The following is a 12,943-nucleotide window of genomic DNA, read 5'->3' on the forward strand; positions in this document are numbered from 1 at the left end:
AGTGGCACCACCACTCCATGATGGCTCTCCCTACTTTCCCTATAGAGTCCTAAATTAAGGTAGAGGGGGAGATAAAAGGAAAGGGTACAATAAAAGGATCAGTAGGAAAAAAGATTTTTCTCTAACAGACTATAGCTGTAGAGGAAAAATGTGACTAATAGTCTTAAGGTGTATACAGCCTGTAATCATTTATAGTCATTATATGATTATGAAGCATACTATGAATCAGACCCTTCTTATTGCTTAGGGTCAATTCTCATAATCTTAAAAGACTTGTGTAAACTAGCTGCAGAATGTGTAGATCGAATAAAAATATAATTCTAATATAAGCAAGCAGTCATCCTTCATCTTGTTCATATAGAGCTCAAACCCCATGAACTAGAAAAAAAAGTTCATGGAGCTCATACTACATGAAAAAAGTTCATAACCAAAAATGTTCTATATTCAGTGCTCAACGCTATCAATAGTCATATCTTCCACTAATAAATAGAACTATTTCATGTTCATTTAGAATTCATGATTTATAAATGAAGTGCTCTTTGTCATATATATTTTAAAGCTCAGATACAATGCTGTTGGTCATGTGTATTTCAAAAAACAGAAAGTGATCTTTGCCATATATCCTTACAAAACTCAACGCGTTTCCCCTTCTAAACAAGTTTCATCAGGAGAGATGAATGAAAATAATTTTTGATACTTAGCTAGTCAGATGTCAGGACAACATTTTGATAAGGCCCCTGTGCTTAGGGAGGGTATGTGTTCTCCAGGATAGCATATGGCAAAGGTCAGGAGAGCAGACAACCTGTCCGAGGATTGTGATCCTTGGGCATATGGCAATCTAACTGAATCAGTTAAGCTAGTGCAGAGGTGTGAGCGGCATTATGGGTGGAGGAAGGGGTGAATATTAATTTATAATTCACATATGTTTGACTTGCTGACACGAGACAATAAATTTGTCTGGGGCTTACAGGAACACAACGGGGCCAAGTAGAGAAATAAAAGTTACAGTTAAGGCTGCCCAAGCCTTATGTCAAGATACTATTTGGATACTACACAAAAATGACTTGACAGATTCCCTTTAAGTAGCGCTTAGTGAACTATTGTACTTTGTTGAGCTGACTGGTATATATGTAGCTTACCACGGGCCTGGGTGGTCTGGAGTTGGGACCCGGTCCTATTTGTCTACCCTTTTATATGCATTACTTCAACTTTGATATACAGTAAGGTTTTTAATATAGGCAGTATAGGTACCGTCCCAATTTAGGGTCACCTTGCCGCTGGTGGGACGGCTTGTATACTTTTTTTGATCAAAAATAGTTCACTAAGTACCCTATATTTATTATGCAACTTTGCTTTACATTTATATATAATGATGGTAGGGTATGAGATATATTTTTGTCTTTTGTCTTTTGTAGGTTTTGTTTCTTTTTTGCTAGTGTGAACATGCTCCTATTTCTTGCATGTCTACCATCTTAGACCTCAGTTCACATTGCCTGGTTTTTTGTCTTGTTTGCATTCTGTGCAATTTAAGGGTGTGGCATCCCCTTTGTTGAGCTGACTGGTATATATGTAGCTTACCACGGGCCTGGGTGGTCTGGAGTTGGGACCCGGTCCTATTTGTCTACCCTTTTATATGCATTACTTCAACTTTGATATATAGTAAGGTTTTTAATATAGGCAGTATAGGTACCGTCCCAATTTAGGGTCACCTTGCCGCTGGTGGGACGGCTTGTATACTTTTTTTGATCAAAAATAGTTCACTAAGTACCCTATATTTATTATGCAACTTTGCTTTACATTTATATATAATGATGGTAGGGTATGAGATATATTTTTGTCTTTTGTCTTTTGTAGGTTTTGTTTGTGAGTGATATGTAGTGCCTTTTGGCTTCAAAACATGGTGTGTATTATGGCATTCAAAGAGTTAAATTTTGGTCTCCTCTGACCAGACTATATTCTTCCAGTATTTCACAGGCTGGTCTAAATGTTGTTGAGCAAACTGTAAAGGTACTTCAACATGTTTTTTGTTTAGCAACGGAGTCTTGCGTGGTGATCGGGCATACAGACTATGGAGGTGGAATGCATTACTTAGTTTTCTTTGAAACAATTGTACCAGCTGATTTCAGATCATTCTGTTGCTCTTCAAAGGTGGTTCTTGGCTCTTGGACAACTCGTCTGATAATTCTTTCCACCCCTCTGTTTGAAATCTTGTGGGGAGCACCTGGTCATGGCCAGTTTATGGTGAAATAATGTCTTTCCACTTCTGTATTATGGCCTCAACAGTGCTCACTGGAACCTTCAGTAGTTTAGAAATTATTCTGCAACCAATGTCATTAGTATAGGTTGAAACAATAAGGTTGTGAAGGTCTTGAGACAGCTCACTGGTGTTACCCATCATGAGATGTTTCTTGTGTTACACCTTGGTAATGAAACACCTTTTTACAGGCCATCAGATGAACCAGCTGATACTATCTTTCACTAAGTGGCAGGATTGCTTTCTAATCACTGGTAGATTTTAGCTTTTGACATGACTTTTCATGGCTCTTTGCACCGCTCTTCATTTATGTGTTCAATACTTTTACCCAGTGTCATTTCTCATTATTACACATAACTTAGTTTATGGACATCTATGATTTGATTTCTTTGTCTGTGCATTGGATGGGTTGTAACCAATATCTGGTGATGATTTCATGTTAATAGCACCTTTTGAAATATATTTACCTATAAAATTTGTGACATGTTTAATATTTATTTCATCCGCTGTATATACTTTAATAATATTCATTACATTATATGTAATCTTCAATATACAGTTATATGAAAAAGTTTGAGCACCCCTATTAATCTTAAGCTTAATGTTTTATAAAAATTGGTGTTTTTGCAACAGCTATTTCAGTTTGATATATGTAATAACTGTTGGACACAGTAATGTTTCTGCCTTGAAATGAGGTTTATTGTACTAACAGAAAATGTGCAATCTGCATTCAAACAAAATTTGACAGGTGCATAAGTATGGGCACCTCACCAGAAAAGTGACATTAATATTTAGTAGATCCTCCTTTTGCAAAAATAACAGCCTCTTGTCGCTTCCTGTAGCTTTTAATGAGTTCCTGGATCCTGGCTGAAGGTATTTTTGACCATTCCTCTTTAAAAAACAATTCTAGTTCAATAAAGTTTGATGGTCGCCGAGCATGGACAGCCCTCTTCAAATGATCCCACAGATGTTCAATGATATTCAGGTCTGGGGACTGGATGGCCATTCCAGAACATTGTAATTGTTCCTCTGCATGAATGCCTGAGTAGATTTGGAGCGGTGTTTTGGATCATTGTCTTGCTGAAAGATCCATCCCCTGCGTAACTTCAACTTTATCACTGATTCTTGAACATTATTGTTAAGAATCTGCTGATACTGAGTGGAATCCATGCATCCCTCAACTTTAACAAGATTCCCGGTGCCGGCATTGGCCACACAGCCCCAAAGCATGATGGAACCTCCACCAAATTTTACTGTGGGTAGCAAGTGTTTTTCTTGGAATGCTGTGCTTTTTTGCTGCCATGCATAACGCCTTTTTGTATGACCAAACAACTCAATCTTGGTTTCATCAGTCCACAGGACCTTCTTCCAAAAAGAAATTGGCTTCTCCAAATGAGCTTTTGCATACCTCAGCCGACTCTGTTTGTGGCGTCCTTGCAGAAACGGCTTCTTTCGCATCACTCTCCCATACAGCTTCTCCTTGTGCAAAGTGCATTGTATAGTTGACCGATGCACAGTGACACCATCTGCATCAAGTTGATGCTGCAGCTCTCTGGAGGTGGTCTGAGGATTGTCCTTGACTGATCTCACCATTCTTCTTCTCTGCCTTTCTGATGTTTTTCTTGGCCTGCCACTTCTGGCCTTAGCAAGAACTGTCCCTGTGTTCTTCCATTTCCTTACTATGTTCCTCACAGTGGAAACTGACAGGTTAAATCTCTGAGCCAGCTTTTTGTATCCTTCCCCTGAACAACTATGTTGAATAATCTTTGTTTTCAGATCATTTGACAGTTGTTTTGAGGAGCCCATGATGCCACTCTTCAGAGGAGATTCAAACAGGAGAACAACTTGCAAGTGGCCACTTTAAGTAGCTTTTCTCATGATTGCATACACCTGGCTATGAAGTTCAAAGCTCAATGAGGTTACAAAACCAAAAAAAGTGCTTTAGTAAGTCAGTAAAAAGTAGGTAGGAGTATTTAAAAGAAGAAAATGATAAGGGTGCCCATACTTATGCACCTGACAAATTTTGTTTGAATGCAGATTGCACATTTTCTGTTAGTACAATAAACCTCATTTCAAGGCAGAAACATTACTGTGTCCAACAGTTATTACATATATCAAACTGAAATAGCTGTTGCAAAAACACCAATTTTTATAAAACATTAAGTTTAAGATTAATAGGGGTGCCCAAACTTTTTCATATAACTGTATATATACAATATATATATATATATTAGATTTATACAAATTTTTGACTTTTATTTACCATTTTTTGAAATTGTAATTGAAATATACGCTTTATTTAAAGATTGTGCAAAAAGTAGTAAACTTGGTGCTTGAATTGTTCTGAATTGAAAAATTATGCTTTCTTTAGCATTTGAATCAGAGTAAATAGAAGAAATTTTAAAACTTGAATTTTTAATCATGGCATAATTTTCTTCAATGTTGTAAGTTAATGATGATTCTGCTTCAAATTGTGCTGAAATTTCTGAAAAAGAAAAAGAAAAAAATAAGAACAAAGAGAATATAGCTTAAACATTCATTGCTTTATACATATAAGGAATCAAGCAAATTACTGTAAATCATAAAAGTTATCGTCTACTTTAAATCTTCCCATTGCAGCCTCATTTTTGAAATCTGTCATGTGTCTGTTTATATGGAGAGCTTCTACTTACCCCAATTTATATTTTTCCCAACACATTGGACTTTATGTTATTACTACATTTATGTCAATATTTTTTGCATTTATTTATGACAAATTCAGAAATGTTAATTTTTATGCCCTTAAAGCAGAAAATTGAAGCCACAAAATAGTTCATGAATAATGTTTACAATGTCTATTTTTTCAATTATTTTCTTTTTTTAAAATATTACAATATTTAAAATTTTAGCAAAAATGTTTACATTTTCCAGAATATGTAAAAAACTAAATTGGTTCAAAAGAAAAAGTTTTGGAGTTACTTTGAGGGGTCTATATATTAGAATTAACCCATAAATTAACTTTTTAAAAGTTACACACCTCAAAGCAGCATAGAGCAGATGGACAAAGAAATGTGACTTAATATCAATTATGCTGATTCAGCAGTTTTTAGAAATATCTTATATGTGGCCCTATTGAGCTGCTTGACTCAAATCGAGGCCATGGAAAATTTAGGAAAATTTTGGGACCTTCCTTTGCATAAATATGTTTTCCAGGCACTATTTTAGATAGGTAGAGGCCCTTAGGTTGCAAAACATAAGAAATGCAGTACACCCCAAAGATTTTTGGAAAGTACACCTCACAAAGAATTTATTATGGGGTATAGTGAGTATTTTGACACCATAGAATGTATTATAATTGAACAGTAGAAAACAAAAAAAATCCTGTTTCCTTATAAAATGTTGCTTATTCTTAATTTCTTTAATTCTTACAAGTGTTAATAGGAAAACATGTACCCCATGGTTTATTTCAAGTATAACAATACTCTATATATTGTGATAAACTGCTTTTTGGTTGTATAGCATAAATCAGAAGGGAAGAAACACTTTTAGGCTTTTGGCGAGCAGATTTTGCTGTATTGTTTTAAGATACCATATGGCATATATCAAAATACCTTAGAATAATGATTTAATGTATAGTAAGCTGTTAGGCGTTTGCTGGATTCAAAATGGGTCCAGGACCTTCTGTGGTCTCCCATTCTGGTCCAGCCAGGGCTGATGCTGCTCAGCATTGTCATCAGTCCCAACCCCTAGCTGGTCCACAAGACATACAGGTTGCCTTGTGGGCCTTTGTGCCTAGCAATATGAAGCATAGGTTGCGGAGGGAGACAGGGCTGCTAGAGCCTAAGTCCAGGTTTCTCTGTAATGAGCATGCCCGTGACATGGCGGACCGTGATTGGTGGTTTGGGAGTCAGCTGACCCGGTGACCTGGCACCGCCTGATTGGTCACTGGTGATGTCACCAATGGTGCGACAGTGGGCAGGGCTTAATCTTTAAAAAGCCCGCCCACAAACATGGCGGCGCACTCTGATCATTGAGCAGTGATGGTGTTGTGTGGATGCTTGGTCGTTTGAGCTCCACGTGTGCTTTAGTGGAAATAGGCAGGTAGCTTCGTCTGACAGACTGGCTCCGACTAGGGGTTCACCATACACCCCGAGAAGTCTGCAGACGCTGTATTCCCAGTACCGCCTGTAAGCCACATGGAGTGATTCTCCTCAGTCCAGTAGCACGCCGGCTGAGAGCACTTACACGCCGGCATGAGTCACACACGCATCCTAGCGCCAACTGTCTAGTCCCTGTGCTGCAACAGGACTACAGATACTTTATTTATCACACATCTCTCGTGCAGTTAGCAGAGATAGTGCGAATCCCTATTCCCGTTCCAGTGTGCTGTAACACGGAGGGGATTGTTATTTAAGTTGGTTGTTTTACCTTCTCACCCGGAAGGTGTTCGGCAGCAGTCCTCCAGGCTGCATCGCGGACCCCGGGGTTGGCTACGTTCCATTATAATAAAGTTGTTTGCAACCGTCCCCTTAACATAAGCAGTAAAAGTTTTATTCAGGGTTTTTACTGGTATGTTAAATAGTATTTTGGCATATGGAAGATATGTGGGGTCCATCATGGCAAAATTAGATTTTTTGGGGTTCTTAGAAAATCCACAGCAATTTTGCCAGTGTTGATCGTGTTTTCTTTTTATTTTTTCAGCATGTAGTATTAATGACATGTTTATTTTACTCTTCTGCTCAATACAATTTTGTCGGCACAAATTTATATCCTTTTTTAATGTATTACAATTTTTACACAAAAGTAACATTGCAATAGACTTGATTTTATTGTCGTCATTATTCTATGAGCAACACGTTTTTTTATTTTTCTCTTGAAGGCTTGCTTAAGAGCTTGTTTTTTTTCGGAACAGGTTGACATTAGTACCATTTTTGGGTACATGCCACTGTTTGATTGCCTGTGAAAAAAGGATGACAAAAAAAAGAAATTCTGGCATTGTTTTTTTTAACTTTAGTTTACTGCATTTACATGATAATTTCATGGTACATGTTCTTATAAATGCGGAAATAGCAATTATGTGTCTTTCTTTGTTTATTTTATTTCTTTACATAATAATGCCTTTTTAAATTTGGAAAATGTTTTTTATCTTGATTTTGTTTATTTTTTTCAAACATTCTATTTTATTTTTTTTACAGTTGTTTCTAAAGTACTATGGAACTGTTACCTCTTACTTTTTCATTTTAATGCATTAAAACATTCAGTGTTTCCGATGACAAACAGCCTTTGAGGAACAGGAATGGTCTAGGTGCTGAGGACAACATGAAGAAAACAAGTAATGGAGCGCTAGAGGAGGGAGAAAGGAGGCAATAGCATGATAACACAGAGCAGTACACTGGGGAAGTCCGATGTGATATTTACTGAAGCACTAGTGAAAGACAGGAGGAAGAAAGGAAACAGTAACATGAATGACATTGAGCATTGAATAGCAAGGTGGAGTGGGGGGTGCTAAAATAAGTATTGGAGTTCTGGAGAAGGAAGTAGGATGCACTGGCATGGATGATAAAAACCTGTGAACAGCATTGGAAACTGGTCAGGAGCAAGTACCAGAGTTCTGGAGGTGGATGGATAACAAGGATCATTGCACAGTAAGGGGTGGGAACAAGTACAGGAATACAGAAAAGGAATGGATGACAAAGATCAGTAAACATCACGATGGGAGGAGGCAAGTACTGACAATTTCAGCTAAATTACCAACAATATCATATTAGAAAGTAAAACAAAAATGAAAACAAATAAATAATAAAAAGTAAAAAAAAAATACAAACAAATGGAATCTTTGCAGCCATAAGGACTCACACTATAAAATAATGTTAGTTAACCTGATTATTGAAAACTGGAAAACAACAATAAACAACAAATCCACTATTATTTTTTTATTTTCTCTCAGAAAAAAAAAATATATATATACCGTATATTCCGGCGTATAAGACGACTTTTGAAGACTGAAAAATCTTCTGTCTAGTCTGGGGTCGTCTTATACGCCGGTAATGCTTTTGAACTTTCAGAAATTGACATGCGGGGATACTCTGGGGGTGTTAATAAGCTGCCGTGGCCGTATCCCTGCCATGTCGGAGTTAATATAAGGTGGAGGGAGTTAAAATACGGCGACGGTAGGTCCAGACAGTCAGCGCTTCTGTGCTGAAACTGACACATCGCTGCGTATTCCCAGCTCCGGACACAGCGCAGGGCTTCTGTGCCGACAGCTTTCACTTGTCACAGAAGCGCTGCGCTGTGTCCGGAGCAGGGAAGTTCGCATCGCTTCTGTGACAATATATGAAAAGCCGGCAATTCAGCAGCGGCATAAGCCGGCACCCGACAATTTAGAATAGAAAGAATAGAGCATCACACATAGATTAGATAGATAGAAACATGTCAGTCACATATATATGAAGTACAGTGACAGTATTGCTTACTGTACTTGTCATTTAGTGTAAAGGATTTATTAAAACAAATAATAGTGTTTTCATGCACCGTCTCTTTAAAAAAGACGGCCGGCAATTCAGCAGCGGTACCCGACAATTTATAACAGACAGAATAGAGCTTCACACATAGATTAGATAGATAGAAACATGTCAGTCACATATATATGAAGTACAGTGATAGTGTTGGTAACTGTACTTGTCATCTAGTGTTAAAATAAAGGATTTATTTAAAAAAAAATTGGCGTGGGGTTCCCCTTAATTTTAGGCTCTAGCGGAGGTTAAGCAGACAGCTGGGGCAGATGTTTGAAGCCTGGGAAGGGGGTAATACCCACGGAGCTTCCCAGGCTACTAATATCAGCCCCCAGCTGAATACCTAGCCTTTACTAGCTATTAAAATGGGGGACCCCCCAAAAAAAATGACGTGGGGTCCCCCCTAATTTAATAGCTAGCAAAGGCTAGGCAGACAGCTGGGGGCTGATATTAATAGCCCAGGAAGGGAGCCATGAATATTGGCCCCCTCCCAGGCTAGAAACACCAGCCGTCAGCCGCCCCAGAAATGGCGCATCCATAGGATGCGCCAATTCTGGCACTTAGCCTCGCTCTTCCACGCTGCCCTGGTGCGGTGGCAGGGGGTAATAGGGTTGGGGTTGATGTCAGCTTATAATGCCAGCTGACATCAAGCCCAGGTTAGTAATGGAGAGGCGTCTATAAGACACCCCCATTACTAACCCCATAGTAAAAGTTAAAAAAAACACAAACACCCAGAATAAAGTCCTTTAATTGAAATAAAGACACAATTCTTTATTGTTCTAAATTAAACCATACTTACCATCACGCCCATTCCAGCTGAAGCCAACGATCTCCTGCAATAAAAGAAAAATAATAAACCAACATCATCCTTACCTTTCCATGGTTCCCAGGACAGCTTCAGCTCTGCTACATCGAGATGACAGGCTGGACCGCAGCAGAACGCCGCCATCCAGCCTGTCATCCCGCAGACACTGAGAAGCGCAGGCATGCTTGCGCTCTGCAGTGTCTGGCTGTGACGGCATCCAGATGAGCCGACAATGAACTCAGCTCACCTCCTGGACGTCCGTCACTGACAGCGTGGGAAACTTCTACTGCGCATGCGGGGAGCAGGAGAATTTTCCCACGCTGTCAGTGACGTGCATGAGGTGAGCCGAGTTCATTGGACATGATCTCGGCTCATCTGGATGTCGTCACAGTCAGACACTGAGGAGCACAAGCATGCCTACGCTTCTCAGTGTCTGCCGCATGGCAAGCTGAACGGCAGCGTTCTGCTGCGGTGCAGCCTGTCATGTGAATGTAGCAGAGCTGGACCGGTCCTGGGAACCATGGAAAGGTAAGGATGAGGTTGCTTTATTATTTTACTTTTATTGCAGGAGATCGTTGGCTTCAGCTGGAATGGGCGTGACGGTAAGTATGGTTTAATTTAGAACATTAAAAAATTGTGTCTTTATTTCAATTAAAGGACTTTATTCTGGGTGTTGTGTTTTTTTTAATTACTTTACTAGAAATTCATGGTGGTCATGTCTAATATTGGCGTGACCCCATGAATTTCGGGCTTAGGGCCAGCTGATAATGCCAAGCTGGCCCTAACCCCTTTATTACCCAGTGAGCCACCGCACCAGGGCCCTGGATGAGTTGGGTACAGCGCCAGAAGATGGCGCTTCTATGAACGCGCCATTTTCCGGGGTGGCTGCGGACTGCAATTTGCAGCGGGGGGGGCCCAGAAAGCTTGGGTCTCCCTGCGCTGCAGATTCCAGCCCCCAGCTGCCTAGTTGTACCTGGCTGGACACAAAAATAGGGCGAAGCCCCACGTCTTTTTTTTTTAATTATTTCATGAAATAATTAAAAAAAAAAGGGCTTCCCTATATTGTTGTGTCCGGCCAGGTACAAATAGGCAGCTGGTGGTTGGGGGCAGCCCGTTCCTGCCTGCTGTACCTGGCTGGACACAAAAATATGGCGAAGCCCACGTCAACATTTTTGGGAAAAATTAATTACAAAATTAATAATAATTTAGGGACTGCATCTTTATTAACCCCTCAATTGTCATTTAGTGTTAAAATAAAGGATTTTTTAAAAAGAAAATTGGCGTGGGATCCACCATCATTATAGTCTCTAGCGGAGGTTAAGCAGACGGCTGGGGCAGATGTTTGAAGTCTGGGAAGGGGGTAATACCCACGGAGCTTCCCAGGCTACTAATATCAGCCCCCAGCTGAATACCTAGCCTTTACTAGCTATTAGAATGGGGGACCCCCCCAAAAAATGACGTGGGGTCCCCCCTATTTTAATATGTTTATGAGTGACAGTTTTCCTGCTATATACCTGCATGTCATAAGAATTTAAATTAAAAAAGGACCATGTTAAATTCAAATCTGTTTTTTTTTAATTTTTACCGGTGTTTGGTATGCGTTGGAAAAGGGGTAGTCTTATACGGTGAATATATCCTAAACTCTATATTTTAACAGGAAAGTAGGGGGGTCGTCTTATACACCAGGTCGTCTTATACGCCGGAATATACGGTATATATATATATATATATATATATATATACAGTGGGGAAAATAAGTACTTGATGTTCTGCCAATTTTGCAAGTTTTCCCACCTACAAAGAATGGAGAGGTCTGTAATTTTTATCGTAGGTACACTTCAACTGAGACAGAATCTTAAAAAAATCCAGAAAATCACATTGTATGATTTCTACATAATTAATTTGCATTTTATTGCATGAAATAAGTATTTGATCACCTACCAACGAGCAAGAATTTTGACTCTCACAGACCTGTTAGTTTTTCTTTAAGAAGCCCTCCTACTCTGCACTCATTATCTGTTTTAATTGCACCGATGGTGGAATTGCTGTTTTAGAAAAAAATACCTAAAATTGATGCATACTAGGTGTTAAAACTAAAGCTATTATCCATTAATCTATAGATTTAAATGATTAATATGCACTTAAGTCAATTTTTCCCATTGCTAATATAGTTTAAGAACATAGAATAATTACAAAAATGCATTAAAATAGTTTTCTGGTTCAGACAATCCTTTTTTAACTGTCCTAATCTTCTGTTTGGGAAATACATATTTAGGAAACATGAACATTGGCTACTAAGAGCAACTCTTGCTTTGGAGACCATGCACATTCATGTACTACAGCGAAATTATTTCACTTGGCACAGTGTAATTCTTCATTTTTGCTGTAATGGTGCTGTAGTGTAACTGAACACTTGCTCCTAAGTTTGCTAGTTGGGTTCTGTAGCTCACTGGTTTTCTGCAACAATCCATAATCAAGAAACCTTTTCGTATAGATTACTGTTTGTTCATCCTACTGTCCTAGTGACATCCAGTATAATAATGCATAATTATTTTTCCTCATATGCATCTAGTATCTTTGCTATATTAAAATCTATAGGTCAAATTCATGAAGGTGTTTAACCTAGGATTTAGATGTAAAACACATTGAAATGTCACAAAATTTGTGCGCAATTTGATGTTACACCAAAATGTGCCAACTTTTGGTATTTTTATGTCAGTCCTTGTAAGTTCTGTCACAGTTGATCGAGCTGTTGTGGTACAGGGTGCAGCATAACCTCACCTGGAAATTCATCAAAATTAATAACCGGAAGTTTGTAATCCCAGATAAACTAAGGTGTCCCAAAAGGGCCATAAAGTATATAGAAAACTGGTGCATGATATGTGCCAGGACTAAGATTCAGAACAAAAATTGGTTTAAAATGTTTTTAAAGCTTATTAGGTACAGATTGTGGGTGAGCAAAATGCGGGCGCTCCAGTGTTGAAAGACCCCAGCAATTAAGGATGTTGCGACGACATAGCTTTTAATCTTAATTAGCCAGACGTGTAAATGCAATCGGCTAAAAGCCATACACCTTTATTTTTATGTTGACTTTTGAATTTATGTGTTTCTTTCTTTGGGTGGGAAAAAAAACTTGGACGTTTGTCATAAGTCTGAATGTTGACTTCTCTTGAAAGTTGAGTTGAAATTTGTTAATTGATGAATGGCTGTTATTTACATCTTATATCAGCTCCTACAGTTTATTGACTGTTATCTCTGGAGGACATGAACACCGGGTCTTTGAACAATGAATGTTTGATAAATATGTTGATTAACCATTGTGTGAACCCTGTTGCTTGTTGACTCGCAGAGCAGAGGAGTGTAAGCTATGCAGATCGATTAAATGCTAAAACA

General features: G+C 38.7%; 1 protein-coding gene across 1 annotated transcript in view; it reads right to left on the reverse strand.

Annotated features, from left to right (window-relative positions):
• The window catches only part of CNTNAP4 (contactin associated protein family member 4), a 636,367-nt gene that overhangs the window by 24,673 nt on the left and 598,751 nt on the right, over window positions 1-12,943 (reverse strand). The window contains exon 19 of the mRNA XM_073670996.1: window positions 4,518-4,739. Coding sequence (XP_073527097.1) covers window positions 4,518-4,739 — 222 coding nt within the window. The remainder of the gene's footprint in view (window positions 1-4,517; window positions 4,740-12,943) is intronic.

This window comes from Phyllobates terribilis, unplaced genomic scaffold (genome assembly GCF_046119375.1).
Source record: "Phyllobates terribilis strain yellow unplaced genomic scaffold, ASM4611937v1 Scaffold_1__5_contigs__length_1240528914, whole genome shotgun sequence".
NCBI classification, from domain to species: domain Eukaryota; kingdom Metazoa; phylum Chordata; class Amphibia; order Anura; family Dendrobatidae; genus Phyllobates; species Phyllobates terribilis.